The sequence below is a fragment of the Orbicella faveolata genome, unplaced genomic scaffold (genome assembly GCF_042242905.1).
Source record: "Orbicella faveolata isolate gen_17 unplaced genomic scaffold, um_ofav_v1 contig_46, whole genome shotgun sequence".
NCBI classification, from domain to species: domain Eukaryota; kingdom Metazoa; phylum Cnidaria; class Anthozoa; order Scleractinia; family Merulinidae; genus Orbicella; species Orbicella faveolata.
The window spans coordinates 3546726-3566268 of record NW_028301576.1 but is presented as its reverse complement, the minus strand read 5'-3'; the positions used below and the strand labels follow the sequence as shown (position 1 = coordinate 3566268).

The 19543-nt window shown below is 39.4% G+C and overlaps 4 protein-coding genes across 4 annotated transcripts; 3 read left to right on the top strand and 1 right to left on the bottom strand.

Annotated features, from left to right (window-relative positions):
* The first annotated feature begins 347 nt into the window (after nt 1-347).
* Nucleotides 348-1957, top strand: LOC149097992 (adenosine receptor A3-like). The gene has a single exon (XM_089278263.1). It carries the CDS (start codon nt 540-542, stop codon nt 1533-1535), a length of 996 nt encoding a protein of 331 aa, XP_089134389.1. The 5' UTR covers nt 348-539; the 3' UTR covers nt 1536-1957.
* A 2041-nt stretch (nt 1958-3998) lies between these two features.
* On the top strand, nt 3999-5980 carry LOC149097991 (adenosine receptor A3-like). The gene has a single exon (XM_089278115.1). It carries the CDS (start codon nt 4795-4797, stop codon nt 5740-5742), a length of 948 nt encoding a protein of 315 aa, XP_089134241.1. The 5' UTR covers nt 3999-4794; the 3' UTR covers nt 5743-5980.
* A 7419-nt stretch (nt 5981-13399) lies between these two features.
* LOC149097990 (solute carrier family 22 member 13-like) lies at nt 13400-14866 on the bottom strand. The gene is made up of 2 exons (XM_089278255.1): nt 14056-14866; nt 13400-13683 (listed from the first exon to the last, which is right to left on the bottom strand). Exons 1-2 carry the CDS (start codon nt 14116-14118, stop codon nt 13462-13464), a joined length of 285 nt encoding a protein of 94 aa, XP_089134381.1. The 5' UTR covers nt 14119-14866; the 3' UTR covers nt 13400-13461.
* A 1059-nt stretch (nt 14867-15925) lies between these two features.
* On the top strand, nt 15926-17535 carry LOC149097989 (adenosine receptor A3-like). The gene has a single exon (XM_089278254.1). The coding sequence runs from the start codon at nt 16118-16120 to the stop codon at nt 17111-17113; it is 996 nt and encodes a 331-aa protein (XP_089134380.1). The 5' UTR covers nt 15926-16117; the 3' UTR covers nt 17114-17535.
* Nucleotides 17536-19543: the final 2008 nt, after the last annotated feature.

Genomic DNA, 19543 nt, shown 5'->3' with positions numbered 1-19543 from the left:
ACAACTGCAATACTTTTTCTTTACATCCAGTGTCTTTTTGGATTAACTTTTAGTCGACTCACGTTATTTTCTGAAGAAAGTTAACAGTGTATAGTTTGTCCTCGCTGTATTCCATTCTACAATTTCGCGTTCCAGAATGAAAGATCCAAGATGGTGGACGGAATGACGTCACGACCAAAATTATAATGTCTCATCCTGTTGATCGGGTCGATAAATACAGACCAATGGACGTATCAGAGGTTTGTTATACAAATGCGACTTAAGAGTCCATTATGCCTCGTATTTACTCTTCCCCCGGCTCGTTAGCGTACCTGTTAAAACAAACAAATATATATTAAGTTTGACCGCAGACTCAAATACAGTGACATCAGGATAACGTTACTCACGGACAGAAAGTTCTTTAAAGGCACGTACGAAAACCGAAATTCAGCTGGCTGACACTAGGTACTTCCGCTGAATTGAAACAAACTCCTATCTTCTCCATCGATTACTGATGTGTATAAAAACACTGCCTCGCTCAGACCGAGAACTAGGTAAACATGGAAAGCAGTTTGGAAAACACAACTTCGAATAATACGTCTTGTTCGGCGACAGATGTTTTTACCAAAGCAAATGCCATCGCTTGGTGCAGCGCTTTTTCACTAGTATCTGCGCTCATTGTCACAGGAAACCTGCTCACTATTGGTCTGTTTGCCATCTACAAGAAGGGTAGAAAAAACTTCTTTCTTGTAATAAATATGGCATGTGCCGATCTGATGCTAGGAGCTGTTTCCCTTCCTATTTACATTTTCAAGGCAATAATTCCAGTGTTGCGGACGAGTAAGAATTCGCCTCTTACTACTTTTCACAGCGTCTTTTCTGTCGTCTGCTTGCAAGCCTCGATAACTTTTGCGGCCTTGATTTCTTGCGAAAGACTTTACGCCACACATAGGCCCTTGAGACTGCGAACACTGTCAGGGCGAGCATACGTCGTTGTAATTTTTTTGGCGTGGACTGTAGTACTTTTGAGCTCTGCCATACTTTCCGTGTTAAGGGTTTTTGTTTCCAAGGTGGCTTACTTCTCTTTTTGGGTGCCGTACACCTTTATTCTTACATTCATTATTTGTGCTTGTGCTCTTGGCATTTGGAAAACACTTCAATTACACCGGCGTATGTCTTCAATACGACGAAACAGAGCTTTACAAAGCCGACGCCTGACAAAGACCTTGATGCTTATATCTCTTCTTGCTTTGCTGTCGTGGATCCCTATAATTGTTATGAACACATTAGAAGCTTTAAATGTCTCAGTGAACAAAAACCTTTATCACCTGGCAGTTCTCTTAAATGTGTCCAATTGTTGTGTCAATCCCGTGGTCTGCGTATTAAGAATTCCTGAATTTAAAAAGGCCCTTGGTTTCCTCCGGTGTGGAAGAAAATCAGAGATCAGGAACATGAATGCTAATGGCAGAAGAGGTAACAGGGCTTCTGTTTTGACTCCAGCAACACAGCTGAAATCAATAACAACTGATCTTGAGGTGCTGGATACCAAGCTCTGATCGTAAGAGCGACGGTCAAACTGTATCAACATGATTACACGTCGATGTCAGTGATTATTCACTAATGCCATTGATTACTCATCGACTACCCATTGATTACCCATCGACTACTTATTGGTTACAGATATATTATTACTGATTAAAAACTGGATCATCGGATAAAGCAATTCGACAATTTTCATTGGCCGGCTTAGTCGTCATGAGTTATGAGCCTTTAAACCATGCTCTAATATGGTAAGCGTAGGCGTGATTTTGGGTCATTTTCAGTTTTATTTTATTCTAGTTTTCTATATTTTGGTGGCGTTCAGTTAATAGAACAGATAATCCTCTCTCACTTGTTGCATAGTGAGATGATGTTATTGCCAACTCATATCCAACGCGTGCTCGTGGAATATGTACAATAAAATCTTCTTCGATTTTCCGGGATTTTCTTCGTTATAATTTGCTATGGTGAGGTCTATGGTTTGTGCAGCCATGTGCCAGTGATTATGTTAATGACAATGCCTAATCAATGCAGTCAATGATTAATCGATGAAAATGTTGTGGCCTATGGATTATTCACTGATTATCCATTGATCATCGGCAATAATCAATAACTAATCAACTCATTTCCCATCGATTACCCATCGATTACTCATTGATTAAATTGATGCCAACGATTAATTACCTCTAGTTGTTGGTGCTCAGAGACAGAAGTGTATCTTTTTCATGCCTCTCATCCGTCTCCCGTAGTTCTTTCGGGCATCCTATATGGCATGCTATACGCTAATTTTAAAAAAGTGAGTTTTTAACTTAGATTTAAAAACAGTCAGTAAATCCTAGTTTCAGATTTCATTAAGCGGTTATGGACTTTTGCCCATCGCCATTTCCATCCCAACCTCATATGTGTTTCTAGTAAACAAGTTTCAGGTTAGGTAGCGCTGATTTCTACATGTAAAGGATAGTCAGGGAAAAAGCATAAAAACGTCTTTCAAAATTCAACTTAATGCTCGATATTAAAATTTGCTTTTGTCATTCATCCTTTGTCTCTAAGTGTAAATTACTGTAAAACATTAGTCACTTAATTTAAGGTGGCTGGCAGCAGTTTCAGCACTTTTTGAGACTTAAATGTTGACGGGTCACTACAATCACTATTTATCAGTGATGCTCCGAGTGTGATGCAACAGCAACAACAACAGCAAAATTACAGTTAAATTGAAGACTGCTGATCTGCAGTGCAAGCTTTTCTTTTAGCATATTTTAGAGATCAGAATTACTATAGCCACTGGGAAGGGTTTTGGAGGTAAAGCGTTTTGAAATCTACTATAGGAAAATTCATTACCTGACTCGTGAATTCCACGTTAATAAAATTTCACTTGACAAACCGACATCGCACGAATCGCGTAAAAATTTTACTGCAGGGCAGATTGACTTGCACTTTCAAAAAGACGTGTTTGGTTTTTGGCTTCGTCGACGGCGACAATGGTTTTGAAAATATGATTAAAAGATATTGTATCTAATCGGTTTTTGAGTTGAATATACCTCGCTGAATACCTCACCTAGGTAACCAATCAGGGTGCGAGAATTCTCTGAGCTATGCGATTCTTCATGTAATTCAACATGATCTGAAAGCTTACAGAAACCAGTAGTATCACTCTAAAAAACGTTCAGATATTCTGTTCAGTGTTTGAAAGGATAAATCAGGCTCTCTGTCATTGCTGGCAAAATATGTTTTCTTTCTTTAGCTGACCAATAACGTGGACCCAAACTAAGTTTTGAACTTCGAATTCAGGTTGCAATGAACGCTCAAGAGGTAAAAATTGGGCTTTTCATTTCTCGCCACAAACTCAAACATCTCTGATTATGTTGACGCTATCAAACGAAAAGATTTTGTCTTACAGACTGAATATTCAGACCCCGTCCTCCGGTGGTGGGTGCATTTGTTAGGGAGTAAGACAAGGCTTGGGCAATCTTATGTAAAAACAGAAAAATCTTTTTAAAAACTATACGTAATCGTTAGAACATAAAAATACAGGAAGTTTCAAAATCATTTCCCACCGGAAGAGAAATGCAGTCCGTCGTCCCTTGCCAACTGCTACAGCTAATTAACTGTGAAAGTTTAAACTGACGCATGGACTGTCACTGAATATCGAGGATAAAAGGGTTTCTAATGAATATGAACATTCCGCGGTTAATAATTGATGAACTTAGATAACGGAATAAGTGAAGTCCTAGTACATACAACTTGCACTGCATGTATCTGGCTGGGGGCCTCATATGAGCCCGGTTGACCGGGCTGGCCCGGCTACCGAGAACTCGCCGAACTCAAATTTTCTTTGTTTAAAATTCGATTGTGTTCATAGGAAGAAGGCGGGCCACCCCGGTTACCGAGGTCTCGATTTTTACAACCGAGATCTCGGCAAGCGGGATGAACATCTTTCCATATGAACACACAACAAAATTCGTGCCAGTAACTGAGCCAGGCAGGCAATATGAAGAGGCCCTGGGAACCGTTGTACAGTTCAATCGAGAAATTGTTTCGTTCCTTTTTTGGCGGGAGTTTTAGAGATCATTTAGCCTGAAATATTTTCGAACGCAATGATGCCATAGCAGCTGTTCTATAAATTTGTCTTTCTCTGTGCATGGAAGAGAAAATACTTTGGGATGTTCCTAGTTGATGATATATTGCATAATTTTCTTTTCAAATTCGTGAAAACAGTAAAGGCAAGTGTCGATCTATGACTCTGATATTAATTCTCTTTTGTTTTAAACAATTCAGTTACAAAGTGCTTAGCCATATAGATTAAGTAACAGCATCTTTTTTCTTTTAACGTCTTTTGAATTAATTGCCGCGGATACGCTAAAACGTAACGCATAGCGTAATTTAATAGCGTAATATAAGACGCTAATTGTGGGTCGTTAACCAAGCGCATTGACCAAGCGTGTGTATGGCGAGGTCATTACACAACCATCATGAATTAGATTCATGGGGCAATGTATGCTCCATCTTGCCCGTTGAGTAACCAATCAGCGTAGCATTTGGTTTATGTTGGCCGCTGGCGGAGTCAGCCATGTAATAAGAGACGGTTTATTAAGGTAAGGTTACTCAGGTAAAAAAACAAAAACCCTGAAAATTAATGCAAAAGACTACCGCGTAGTAACATATGGTGGTTCTTCTCTTGAATTGGAACGCACTCCTATCATCGCTATCTCACAAGCACACAGCTATTCCTTGAAAAAGTTAGCCTTTGTCCTCGCTCAGTTTGAAAACTCAGTGAACATGGGAAGCAGTTTTGACAGCGCAACCTCGAACAATGCTTTTGCCAAAGCAGAAGTCATCGCTTGGTGCAGCGCTTTTTCACTGATATCTGTGCTCATTGTCACAGGAAACCTGCTCACTATTATTCTCTTTGCCGTCAACAAAAAAGTTAGGAAAAAGTGTTTCTTTCTGGTCGTTAATATGGCATGTGCTGATCTGCTGGTTGGGGCTGTTTCTCTGCCTATTAAGATTATAACGCCATTGTTACGGGAAGAGAGGATGAGTTTGCCAGTAGCGACTTTTCTCAACATCGTTACTGTCGTCTGCTTGCAAGCCACGATAACTTTTGCTGCCTTGATATCTTTAGAAAGAGTTTATGCCACATGTTGGCCGCTTAAATACCGAACACTGTCAGGGCAAGCATACAACGTTGTAATTATTTTGGCGTGGATTTTAGTACTTCTGAGCTCTACCATACTTTCCGTGTTGAGGGTTTTTGTTTACGAGGTAGCTTATTACTCGCTTTGGGTGACGTATACCTTTACTCTCACATTCATTATTTGCGTTTGTACTCTCGGCATATGGAGAAAATTTGAAAACCGGCGTATGCCTTCACTGACACAGCAAAACAGAGCTTTACAAAGCCGACGCTTGACAAAGACCTTGATGCTCGTATCTCTTCTTGCTTTGATGTCGTGGATCCCTATAATTATTATAAACATATTAGAAGCTACAAATGTCTCAGTAAATAAGAACATTTATCTCCTGGCGGTTCTTTTAAATGTGTCCAACTGCTGTGCCAATCCCGTTGTCTACGCATTGCGAGTTTCTGAGTTCAGAAAAGCCTTTTTTAGTTCACGGAGGATGAACGCTAATGGCGGAAGAAGTAACAGGTATTCTATCTCGACTCCAGCGACACAGCTGAAATCAACAACAACTGATCTTAAGGTGTTGGATACCAAGCTCTAATCGTAAGATTTAGGGTGAGAAACCGTACAGGAACTATACATAAAATGCGGGGACACGACAAAACAAAATCTTAAACTAAGATAAAAACTTGTTTCAAAATTTAACTTATTGTTCAATGTTAAACCTTGCTTTTAATGAGTCGTACATTTTTATTCTTGTTTTTACTTTTACAAGTGTACTTTGTTGATTCAGTTGCAGTGTTAAGTTGCAAAATAAAGAATATACCTTATATTACGAACTGTGACTCGCTATTGACTTGGCTGCCTATTGATGGACGTTAAGACAGACTTTACAACATATTTCGCCTGATTTCGTAGATACATCACGTAGAAAATCTTTTTTGGGGGGGGGGGAGGGGTGAATTCAGTTCTCAGACACGTTGCATCCTTCGCTCGATTAAAAAGGCCACCTGGCTTTGATCACAGTGGTCAAAATTTGTTGTGGACTCACGAGGCGCAGCATCCTCGGAGACCCAGGGGCTACTAGCCGGGACGAAGCGATATTTTCGGGCGAGAGTTTACTTCAAGAGCTGAAGAGCCCCTGGGAGCTTACCGAGCCAGTTCCAGAAGTGGTCAAATTCCGTCCCGCAGATTGGCCAGAAAAATATTATGAACATTGAGGTCGAGGGGAAACAAAACTCGCTGTTTCCCGCGGGGCTAGTCATTAAGTGTTTTGTTGTACCTCCCAACTCAAAAGTTGAAAAAAAGAACTGCGAAGAAATTGTTTGCTTTACGCCGGCTGGCTCACAAATTTGCCGCGCTTTAAAGGAGCACGACCTGATCACGTGCGAGTCGAAAGTTCATGTTGTTGTCTCCCTAAGGAGTTAGTGAGTTTTGTTCGTCCGAGGGAGTTAGTGAGTTTTAACCCACGACACGTGACACGCTTTCCTCCAATCGGAAAACGTATTTGAGTCGGGAGGTATAGCAAAACATTTTGACCACTAAGATGACGCGTATCGTTGCCGATAAGAGTACAGACCACGCTACACCACATTCGATTTGTTAAATATTAGGTAGAAATAGTAGAAATCCGCTGTCCTGTGCTTTGTATGAGCGCTTATCCGGGACTTTTAGCTAGAAAACATCGAGAGGGAGCTTTAAGCGGCTATTTTGGATGATAGTTGAGGAGATTCGAACAGGTTTTTTGCGGTTTAGCGTGTTAGAAGCGCAACGATGTAGGACAATTTTCTGACACGTTTTCAAGGTGGGTGAAGAACTTTTGTTTTTTACACCCTCGAGCTCGTCATTGATTGAATCGAAGTGCTGCTATTTGAAAGTTTCGAGTAACAGTTACGAGGACTTAAAGCAAGTGCCAAAGTTCTTCAAACTACTGAAGACGGCCGAGCGCTTTATCTGTACAGTATTAAACTCTCAGTAATTTTTATAATTTTACTGAACTGCTTTGATTTCATTTTTCAACAGAAAATGGCGCAAAAGAGAAGTTCCATTGTTAAACCGGTAGCTAGAATCATGGCATTTCAAAGTGACTAACATTGGCTTGCCACTGTAATAAGCTTTAATGATTGCAAATAATCTATGGATATGATGGTCTTAAATCCCGCCATTTGTTACACGTCCCATCAGACAAAGAAAACAACTTTCTAAAGGACAACATGCCACAATAAATCCGTTCAATTTAAAACGTGCCCATCATCTCCTTCCAATGTATGCGAACAAACTAAGCTTAATCTGGCTTCTTTTAAGCAACTTAGAGGTATACACATCAGGGCGGAAATCAGATGAAACATCGATAGCCACACATTTGAAAGACTTCCAACACGAAACGTTGTTGATACTAATAAAATAGATCTGCACACAGAGTTACGCATAAAGTTTGGCACGTTGCACGTACATGTGATAAACACAGGGTTTAGTTTCTGAAGTGAAAAGCTTCTAAAAAACTATAAACAATCAAGCATAGATCTGCATTTCTTCAATATAGAAAATTGTTTGCCATTTATGTATTCTGACATCTTTCAGACGGAGATAATGAATAATTGGGACAGAAACATTTCCTCTGAATTTGCATCCGGACGTTTTAACATGAAATTAAACTCCATTTGTTACAGGTCTCATGGAAAAATAATTGACTATACCGTAAATAAACAGCGTTTATGTGACATATTCATTTTAGCAAGATGGAGAGAAAGACATTGAATATTGATCGAGACACTAGCTCTGCAAAAAAGGTTTCTAACCTAAAAATGCTGAGCTTTAAGGGTTGCCACCCAGTTGTGCGTTGAATATATCAGTCCATTGACGCAGTTCTTGACCTGTTTTCTTTTCAAAATTGTCTTTAATTTTGTTGTATAGCTTGCTCATATTTCAGAAATGTTTAATGTAGATCTATGTAATATCAAGAATTATTTCTCTGCAAATGCGTATACTTACTACAGTTTTCACTGTTACGCTACCTTCGACATCAAAACGACTTCCGTCAATCAAACAATGGTACCTTGTATACAGTATGCAGAAACGGCTTCACACTGACGGCGAAAATGTCGAGGATGACGCAATCTTCAGTAAATTTGAATGCGAACAGCGAAGGTAGCTATGACTGTTCCTTAGGCCCAATCTGGAGTTGCAGTCGGCGGAGGGCTCGTTGGGAAATCTGTCTTTTGATGCCGATACTTATCTTCTCTTTGCATAACCTATTTATCGAGCAGCAAAATCCGGCGCGCCCTCACATTAGCTTATAATTAACGTCCTGTAAAGTCCAGGGATGTGGCAGACGATACGTGTTTACAGCCTTCTGGGATTCTGCATCTCCACTTACGGTTTTTGTGTACAACACGATTTCTCTCTGCAAGTTGGAAAATGACATTAGTGTCGCGGCAAAAGTCACGGGGATTCGCCTTCGACCGGCCGACAACAACTGCAAATTGATTTCATGAAGCATGACAATGAATCACTAAGTTACTACGTTAGCTGGACTGTTCGATGTTTGTGTGCCTTCGTATGATGATAGTTCGATATTTACTTTTTCAAAGCTATCTTCGCTGTTACCGACATTTTCGCTATGAGTGTGAAACCGCCGTTTCTGTAGACCAGAATTCCCGATATAAAGTACCGCCCTTTGACTGAAAGAAGTCTATTGCAAAGAGTGTTTTAATTTCGAAGGTCTTGTAGCAGTGAAAACAATGGTTGTGTGGCGCCATCTGCTCTTTTCAAGAATTTTCTGCGAATTTCCGTGAAAACAAAAGTGACATTAATGTGTATTTTTACTCTCCCAATTTAAAAGCATATGCTAATTCTGGTAGCTGTTGTTGTCTTATGTCTCCTCGCAACAAAACGGTATGCATATTTTTTGTACCGAGCCGTTATCATTTATCTTTAATTTATGAAACAGATGAAAACGTCTTTTTTGTTCAATCTTTATCAGTGTGTTCCTAATAAAAAGAGGCAGAGAAAAAAAATCGTCTCAGCGCGATTCCTTCGTCCGGTTATATTACGACATCGATCAGAATCGCTGACATAGGCGATGGCAATTTAAATAATGCACTAAGAACTTCAAACCTGACGGGTACTTTCTAATGTAAGGATTATTGATAACTAAGCCGTTCTCTTATAATCGCCATTTCTAAGCGAACAACTACACTAAAACTCCGTTTCATCAAGTGCAAGGTGGAAATTTTTCCTCGTGTTCAGCCGCAATGAAAACCTAATTCTCGCGTCTAAAATCCATTCTTAATTCACGTCCTCAAATCAAGTGAATGGAACCGAGTTCAGAAAACACTACCTCGCCAAGAAATGGATCTTGGCCAGCCACAAATGCTCCTTTCAAAGTGACAGGCATCGCATTTTGCTCTGCTTTTGCACTGGAAGCTGTACTGGTTGCCGTCGGAAACTTGCTCACAATTGTTCTCTTTGCAGTCAACAGGAATCTTCGTAAAAAGAATTTGTTGACGGTCGTCAATATGGCGTTTGCTGATCTGATGTTAGGAACTGTATCTCTGCCCATGAACACTTACTTGGTCGGGGGAGAATTTAAACTTTGGTTATATAGAAGGGACACCACTTCCAAGATTTTCTACAGAGTCTTGGATGATGTTTTTATGCAGGCCTCAATACTAGCCGCGGCTTTGATATCTGGCGAGAGATTTTACGCCATACATTGGCCACTGAAACACCGAATTCTGTCAACCAGAGAATACTACATTGCCATTTCAATAGCATGGGCAGTAGCTTTTGCAGTTTCTGCGATTCTTTCCCTTTTATCTTTTTTTGTTTCCATAAAAGGATTCTTACATTTTTGGTTACCATACACTTTGGTCCTAATGTTCATCCTGTTTGGTTGTAATTTTAGCATTTGGAGAAAGTTTCGAAGTGGTCGCACCTTCCCGATGCAACAAAACAGAGCTTCACAAAATCAACGCCTGGTAAAGACCTTGTTATTGATATCTATCCTTGCTTTACTCTCGTGGATACCTTTAATTGTTATGAACACTCTATTCGTTTTTAACTGTTCGATAAATTGGAGAGTTTATTATGGGGCTTCGTTTTTGAATTTCTCTAACTCTTTAGTCAATCCAGTTGTCTATGCATTAAGGATTCCTGAATTCAAAAGGACTTTAGGCTCCGTGTGCTGTTGTAGAAAGCGGCTGGCGATTAAGAGTGTGACGTCAAAAAAAAGAAGAGGAAACAAGTTTACTGATTTAATTCCAGAGACGCAGTTAAAAGCAATGTCTACAAGTCCAGAAATTTTAGATACTAGGTTATAATCAAGGATCAAGGGACGAGAAAATTAAATTAGTTCGTGTAGTGTGATCGTCCGGGTGAGTGTAGTTCTGAAAAGAACTGTTGTTGGTGACTGACGTTTCGACAACCTGAACGGAAGTCATCTTCAGAGTCAACTTGACTCTGAAGATGACTTCCGTTCAGGTTGTCGAAACGTCAGTCACCAACAACAGTTCTTTTCAGAACTACACTCACCCGTACGATCACACTATACGAACTACTGATACTCCTGGGTTCAAACCATTTACTGTGTTATCGAAATTAAATTAATCGACGATATCATTTCCGGATGACTGGCTGTGATGTAAACAAGAGGCTCAAAGTAGCCTATACTCATGCGCAGGAGGTTACAACTCGTATAAAATTGATACGCAATGCGTACATAGTGAGACAAGCAATTCGAAAACCGTTGCCATCTGACAACTAGAAATAATACGGGAGCAACGCTAACTCGAAAAAAGTGCATCATAGATTTAAGATATAGACAATGAAAATACCGGAGAGAAGATAAGTGCTGTAACGCAATATGTCATCTTTGTTACAAGGACATCGTCGGGCGAATAACAAAGCGAGCCGAGAAATAAAAAAAGGATCAGAATTGCGAATTGGATGAAATATCTTTTTTCATAGGAATTCTGGACTAAATCTATTTTAGGCATTTTCTGTTTAAGTGTTAAACTCGTTTATGTTGGTTGTTAGGAATATATACCAGTACTGGGTCATTGTATCAAATATCAACTTTGCCTTAATTCCATTATATTTGTAATTTGATCTTAAAGTAGTCTTGAAACTTGATTAAGTAACACTACTCCTCAGTAGGCACCTGGTGTTTTTTATGTGTTGTTTCATGCAATGCCATATTTTCGTAAAATATCATTATATATATCTATACACATGTTGCTAAAAACTTAATAGGTTCAACAATTGATACAAAATAAAAGGTGTACAAGACTAACCAAGAAGCAGAAAAAGAGAAAAGAAAAAAAAAATTAAACACACAAGCGCACTCTGTTCGGGCAAAAGTGTTAATTAGCTGACATTGTTCCTCACATTCTTCTTGACTCCTTTAGACGAAATCCGATAGGAAATCGAGCAATTTCAGTTTTTAATGGACAAAAACCTTGTACTAGAAAAACTCTAAGTATAGTACAATCCTTCTTGCGTTTTTTTAAAAGCTAAAGGTATAAACAGTTGTCTGAAATAACACCAGAAACATTTTCTCATGGGAACTCGAGAAAGTAAATTTCAAAGTTCAGAGAAATTGTCAGGTAAAACACAGGTAAAATTTCATCATCAGTTTCATTTCACCACTACTTCAAGTGTTTCATATATTACTTCAAAATTTGTTTTCGACATTTGGTGTTGTCAGAAATGATTTCTTTTGAGAAGATATTTAAAACAGTCGCACAAAAATTTCCAAGTTTTTGTCCACTTGTTACTCCACGGGTAGCCCAAGCTCTCTCTATGAACCACACAAGCAACACGATATGGCATTGAATTTTAAGGGTTTATATGGGATTGTCTACAAGATATCCATGGAGGTAGTTAAAAGTGAAAATTCTCAATAAAAATGGCTTACCTTATTCCATACGTGTGTTGTTTGCTCCTAGTGTGGTTATTTTGCCGATTTAACTTGATTTAAGCGACTTTTTTGAATTCCGGTTTTCCCTTCGTAAAGAGAGAACACGGTCCTCATAAAGAGAGGACAAGGTACTCTCTATATGAAGGGAAAACCGGAATTCAAAAAAGTCCTCAAACCGTCCGTTGTATGCGGCCTACTTTAGTTAATTAGTTTCGTGTAAACAGCTTCTCTAATAACTGCGGTTTAGTTACGAAACCTCGGTAAGCAGTAACCGTAGTAAATCTCTCCCGTGAAAACACGGCATAAGAAGGTCACGTTTACAGAAGTAGTTGTGGCGTTAGTGCCCAGTGCCCATACGAGTGGTTATTAATCACAATGATCTTTTCAGTATTTCTAGCGGTCTTTGTAGCCTTCGGTCGGTGCGAGGAGAGTTGGGGGGTGGGTGGGGGGTCATTCCCATGTGAAATGGTCGAGAGCCTCAAAGGGACCGTCAAAAGTACTTCCAGAAGACCAAAACAGCCCGGTCTACATAAGGTTAATTTACCACTCCAGTGATACAGAGCCACTTTATGCAAGGCATGAATAGATGTACGTTTGCTACATGATTACCGTGCATCGATGATTAGACTAACCACGTTTTTTAACTTATGAAATTTGATCGGACTTCTGACTTGCCAAGGTTACGTTTTGAAAGTCACTATTACTTCCATGCGTAACTTTGAATTACTAATTAACAAATTAATAACTTCATGTAAGTGTCGAGTGTATTTAGCACTGTTGTGCTAATTTGAGACACTATAAATGAATAAATAAATAAATAAATAAATAAATAGATATTGTAACAGAACATAAACTATTACGAATCCCAACTGGTGGGAGGCTGACCAGTTGGCTATTTACACAACGCAGTCGAGAAGTTGAGTTCGGGACTACCGAGAACAAATCCAGATAGCGGTAGCGATTTTATTGAAGGTCTGGGAAAAGTCAGGGAGTTTTGTATCAGGTCAGGGAATTTCTTAATCCCTGTTGAAAAGTACGGGAATTTTATCTTAAGGTTGCCGCAGATTGTTTTATTAGATGTTTTGTATAGACAAGGCAATTTTGTTTTAAAAATTACCTGAGCCATCCTTATTTTTGTTGACACATGGCCAGAACAGTCATCCTGCAGGGTCAGTGAAAATTGCTTTACAGTCAGTGAGAGGTCAGGGAAAAGTCAGAGATATTTTTTGTTCCGGTGTGTGGCAACCCTGACTCCTGTTGATGTATCTTGTATTGCTGTTGATGCTGAATCCGGGGTGTGTTATATATAGCCATTTGGAGATTCCAATTAATCAATCAATTAAAATTAATCAATCAATTTTATTCACAAATCATTTAATTTATTGCTGAATTTACATGTACTCATACGAGGTTGTCCGTAGGAGGAACAAGAGGCTCCCTTTCATCAGTTCCGAGGAAATCATTGTCGCTTTCAACAGTCTCAGTGCTGCACTCCTGTTTCTCTTGGTCGATATTTTCCAGCGTTGGTTTGAAGCGGGTTTCCGGCAACAACAAGCAGAGTAACCCAGCGATCAAGGCTAATACTCCCATGACTCCATAAGGAAGGATGGGGTGCACTCGTCCCTATCAAAGAAAATTTACGCGCCGAAAAAATTATCTACATCATCATATTACACTTCCGGATACACGCTGGCTTCACAGCAGTAACAGAGGATATTGGCGGCGAGCAGATTAGGTCAGGAAAAAATAACAACCACTATATGTTGGATTAAAACAATTCAAATTTTGAGCATATTTGTTTTAATACATTTAGAGAGGAAGCAACATCAGCCTCAGGGCCTGTTTACAAGGAGGATAAACTAGGGTAAACTAAGGTAAACTAGGGTAACCCTCTTGCTACTTCGCCATGACATTATCAAAGTAGTCTGTCGATCCACTGGGCTATCGCCTCGTGGATCCACAGCTAATTCGTTTGCGTCTGTTTATGATACTTACCAAGAAAATGACGTAAGTAGAGAGAAAAGAACCAACTCTGGAACAGACCAAAGATGCACTCATACCAACATTTCTAAAAATGTCAAAAGAGCAATTAACTGCTAAGAGGCCGCGGTCTTAATCTTTGTCTAATAAACAGTCTTTTTGTTTCTCGACTTTTTCAGCGCAACAGACTTTTTTTTTTGCTTTTTTCATTCTCAACTCTCTAAAAGAACCTATTTTCATAAGACAGAGAAGGTAACAAGGACGTTTGTGGCTGAAAACGACTACCACGGAGGAATACCACGGATGAATACGTATTACTACTGACTGTTAATAAATTTTTTCGCCGTTATAAATTCTTTTAACGTTAGCTGACCATTATGGGATCTCTCTGTTATGTTTGTTACTACCACTGTGAGACGTTAAGCTATTTTACTATATAAATACTTATTTTTTTCTCAAGCATCTGAGCGGGCCGGAATCCTAAATCCTCGAATTTTATTAGCTAATCACGCGCTCGTGACCGGTCCAGCTTTTTATGATACGGCCCACGGGCCGGATTTTTTACCCAATCTTGTGCCTTTTTACACTTCCATCGACGATTAGTCAACGTAAGTTTATCTCTGTTCACTTTAAAATGGCAAGGAAAGTCACTCTAAGTAAATTCAATTGAGTGTTTTGAGGTTGTGAGTGGTTGCTCGGTTGTTTGTAGCTTGGCGCTGTAATGGCGCGTAATCCTGTGTTTCTCTCTCCGTAAAATTTGTGTTGAGTTTACCTCTCTGATCGTTGCTGTATTTAGGGGAATGTCTGTGGGATACACTTAACGAAGTTCCTCTCTTTCTGCTCTTCAATTTACGGTAGAAAAGTCTGATTTCAAGTGATTTTAATTGCAACGGCTGACAAAAACAATTTTGGAGAACTTAACTGATGAAATAAATGCAACTAACTTAAAGTAGGTCGAAAAAAACTTTGTCTACTATCTGAGTTACTCGCTCGTTGCCAAGATTTTGTCTTGCCAAGATTTTGGCATTGTCTTGCCTATTGATGTCCGCTAAGAGCTACTTAGATAAATTCTATAGAGAAATGTAACTAAATGCTCAGTTGCCGTCATTAATCACTGTAAAAACCGGTGTTGTCACAATTACGGAATGCGTAAAAGTTTTACATCAATGAGAAAAGTTAGGTGTTCACTTCGTCGCAACTTTGTCCATGAATGAACTAATGGAGACGTAGATTTAGACAAAAAAAATGCAAATTACTTACAAATAAAATCGCAGATCGAGGTTACCTCTCTTGGAACAAGGCCTGGACGCTGTTTTTTAATGGGGAAGCTGAAATTTGGGTTTTCAAGTTCGACTTGCTGATAGAAAAAGGGCTTACCACTGCTTTAGCAAGGTCACTTTAATTTTATCAATACGATGTGGTTTGACGACGAAGCCATGATTGAAAAAAAGGTATCTTATGAACCCCATGGTACGTACGGTTATAAATAGCCTCGATACACACCGTGCAAGTTATGCTTGTAAAAGTTGTCATACCTGACAACTGCAATACTTTTTCTTTACATCCAGTGTCTTTTTGGATTAACTTTTAGTCGACTCACGTTATTTTCTGAAGAAAGTTAACAGTGTATAGTTTGTCCTCGCTGTATTCCATTCTACAATTTCGCGTTCCAGAATGAAAGATCCAAGATGGTGGACGGAATGACGTCACGACCAAAATTATAATGTCTCATCCTGTTGATCGGGTCGATAAATACAGACCAATGGACGTATCAGAGGTTTGTTATACAAATGCGACTTAAGAGTCCATTATGCCTCGTATTTACTCTTCCCCCGGCTCGTTAGCGTACCTGTTAAAACAAACAAATATATATTAAGTTTGACCGCAGACTCAAATACAGTGACATCAGGATAACGTTACTCACGGACAGAAAGTTCTTTAAAGGCACGTACGAAAACCGAAATTCAGCTGGCTGACACTAGGTACTTCCGCTGAATTGAAACAAACTCCTATCTTCTCCATCGATTACTGATGTGTATAAAAACACTGCCTCGCTCAGACCGAGAACTAGGTAAACATGGAAAGCAGTTTGGAAAACACAACTTCGAATAATACGTCTTGTTCGGCGACAGATGTTTTTACCAAAGCAAATGCCATCGCTTGGTGCAGCGCTTTTTCACTAGTATCTGCGCTCATTGTCACAGGAAACCTGCTCACTATTGGTCTGTTTGCCATCTACAAGAAGGGTAGAAAAAACTTCTTTCTTGTAATAAATATGGCATGTGCCGATCTGATGCTAGGAGCTGTTTCCCTTCCTATTTACATTTTCAAGGCAATAATTCCAGTGTTGCGGACGAGTAAGAATTCGCCTCTTACTACTTTTCACAGCGTCTTTTCTGTCGTCTGCTTGCAAGCCTCGATAACTTTTGCGGCCTTGATTTCTTGCGAAAGACTTTACGCCACACATAGGCCCTTGAGACTGCGAACACTGTCAGGGCGAGCATACGTCGTTGTAATTTTTTTGGCGTGGACTGTAGTACTTTTGAGCTCTGCCATACTTTCCGTGTTAAGGGTTTTTGTTTCCAAGGTGGCTTACTTCTCTTTTTGGGTGCCGTACACCTTTATTCTTACATTCATTATTTGTGCTTGTGCTCTTGGCATTTGGAAAACACTTCAATTACACCGGCGTATGTCTTCAATACGACGAAACAGAGCTTTACAAAGCCGACGCCTGACAAAGACCTTGATGCTTATATCTCTTCTTGCTTTGCTGTCGTGGATCCCTATAATTGTTATGAACACATTAGAAGCTTTAAATGTCTCAGTGAACAAAAACCTTTATCACCTGGCAGTTCTCTTAAATGTGTCCAATTGTTGTGTCAATCCCGTGGTCTGCGTATTAAGAATTCCTGAATTTAAAAAGGCCCTTGGTTTCCTCCGGTGTGGAAGAAAATCAGAGATCAGGAACATGAATGCTAATGGCAGAAGAGGTAACAGGGCTTCTGTTTTGACTCCAGCAACACAGCTGAAATCAATAACAACTGATCTTGAGGTGCTGGATACCAAGCTCTGATCGTAAGAGCGACGGTCAAACTGTATCAACATGATTACACGTCGATGTCAGTGATTATTCACTAATGCCATTGATTACTCATCGACTACCCATTGATTACCCATCGACTACTTATTGGTTACAGATATATTATTACTGATTAAAAACTGGATCATCGGATAAAGCAATTCGACAATTTTCATTGGCCGGCTTAGTCGTCATGAGTTATGAGCCTTTAAACCATGCTCTAATATGGTAAGCGTAGGCGTGATTTTGGGTCATTTTCAGTTTTATTTTATTCTAGTTTTCTATATTTTGGTGGCGTTCAGTTAATAGAACAGATAATCCTCTCTCACTTGTTGCATAGTGAGATGATGTTATTGCCAACTCATATCCAACGCGTGCTCGTGGAATATGTACAATAAAATCTTCTTCGATTTTCCGGGATTTTCTTCGTTATAATTTGCTATGGTGAGGTCTATGGTTTGTGCAGCCATGTGCCAGTGATTATGTTAATGACAATGCCTAATCAATGCAGTCAATGATTAATCGATGAAAATGTTGTGGCCTATGGATTATTCACTGATTATCCATTGATCATCGGCAATAATCAATAACTAATCAACTCATTTCCCATCGATTACCCATCGATTACTCATTGATTAAATTGATGCCAACGATTAATTACCTCTAGTTGTTGGTGCTCAGAGACAGAAGTGTATCTTTTTCATGCCTCTCATCCGTCTCCCGTAGTTCTTTCGGGCATCCTATATGGCATGCTATACGCTAATTTTAAAAAAGTGAGTTTTTAACTTAGATTTAAAAACAGTCAGTAAATCCTAGTTTCAGATTTCATTAAGCGGTTATGGACTTTTGCCCATCGCCATTTCCATCCCAACCTCATATGTGTTTCTAGTAAACAAGTTTCAGGTTAGGTAGCGCTGATTTCTACATGTAAAGGATAGTCAGGGAAAAAGCATAAAAACGTCTTTCAAAATTCAACTTAATGCTCGATATTAAAATTTGCTTTTGTCATTCATCCTTTGTCTCTAAGTGTAAATTACTGTAAAACATTAGTCACTTAATTTAAGGTGGCTGGCAGCAGTTTCAGCACTTTTTGAGACTTAAATGTTGACGGGTCACTACAATCACTATTTATCAGTGATGCTCCGAGTGTGATGCAACAGCAACAACAACAGCAAAATTACAGTTAAATTGAAGACTGCTGATCTGCAGTGCAAGCTTTTCTTTTAGCATATTTTAGAGATCAGAATTACTATAGCCACTGGGAAGGGTTTTGGAGGTAAAGCGTTTTGAAATCTACTATAGGAAAATTCATTACCTGACTCGTGAATTCCACGTTAATAAAATTTCACTTGACAAACCGACATCGCACGAATCGCGTAAAAATTTTACTGCAGGGCAGATTGACTTGCACTTTCAAAAAGACGTGTTTGGTTTTTGGCTTCGTCGACGGCGACAATGGTTTTGAAAATATGATTAAAAGATATTGTATCTAATCGGTTTTTGAGTTGAATATACCTCGCTGAATACCTCACCTAGGTAACCAATCAGGGTGCGAGAATTCTCTGAGCTATGCGATTCTTCATGTAATTCAACATGATCTGAAAGCTTACAGAAACCAGTAGTATCACTCTAAAAAACGTTCAGATATTCTGTTCAGTGTTTGAAAGGATAAATCAGGCTCTCTGTCATTGCTGGCAAAATATGTTTTCTTTCTTTAGCTGACCAATAACGTGGACCCAAACTAAGTTTTGAACTTCGAATTCAGGTTGCAATGAACGCTCAAGAGGTAAAAATTGGGCTTTTCATTTCTCGCCACAAACTCAAACATCTCTGATTATGTTGACGCTATCAAACGAAAAGATTTTGTCTTACAGACTGAATATTCAGACCCCGTCCTCCGGTGGTGGGTGCATTTGTTAGGGAGTAAGACAAGGCTTGGGCAATCTTATGTAAAAACAGAAAAATCTTTTTAAAAACTATACGTAATCGTTAGAACATAAAAATACAGGAAGTTTCAAAATCATTTCCCACCGGAAGAGAAATGCAGTCCGTCGTCCCTTGCCAACTGCTACAGCTAATTAACTGTGAAAGTTTAAACTGACGCATGGACTGTCACTGAATATCGAGGATAAAAGGGTTTCTAATGAATATGAACATTCCGCGGTTAATAATTGATGAACTTAGATAACGGAATAAGTGAAGTCCTAGTACATACAACTTGCACTGCATGTATCTGGCTGGGGGCCTCATATGAGCCCGGTTGACCGGGCTGGCCCGGCTACCGAGAACTCGCCGAACTCAAATTTTCTTTGTTTAAAATTCGATTGTGTTCATAGGAAGAAGGCGGGCCACCCCGGTTACCGAGGTCTCGATTTTTACAACCGAGATCTCGGCAAGCGGGATGAACATCTTTCCATATGAACA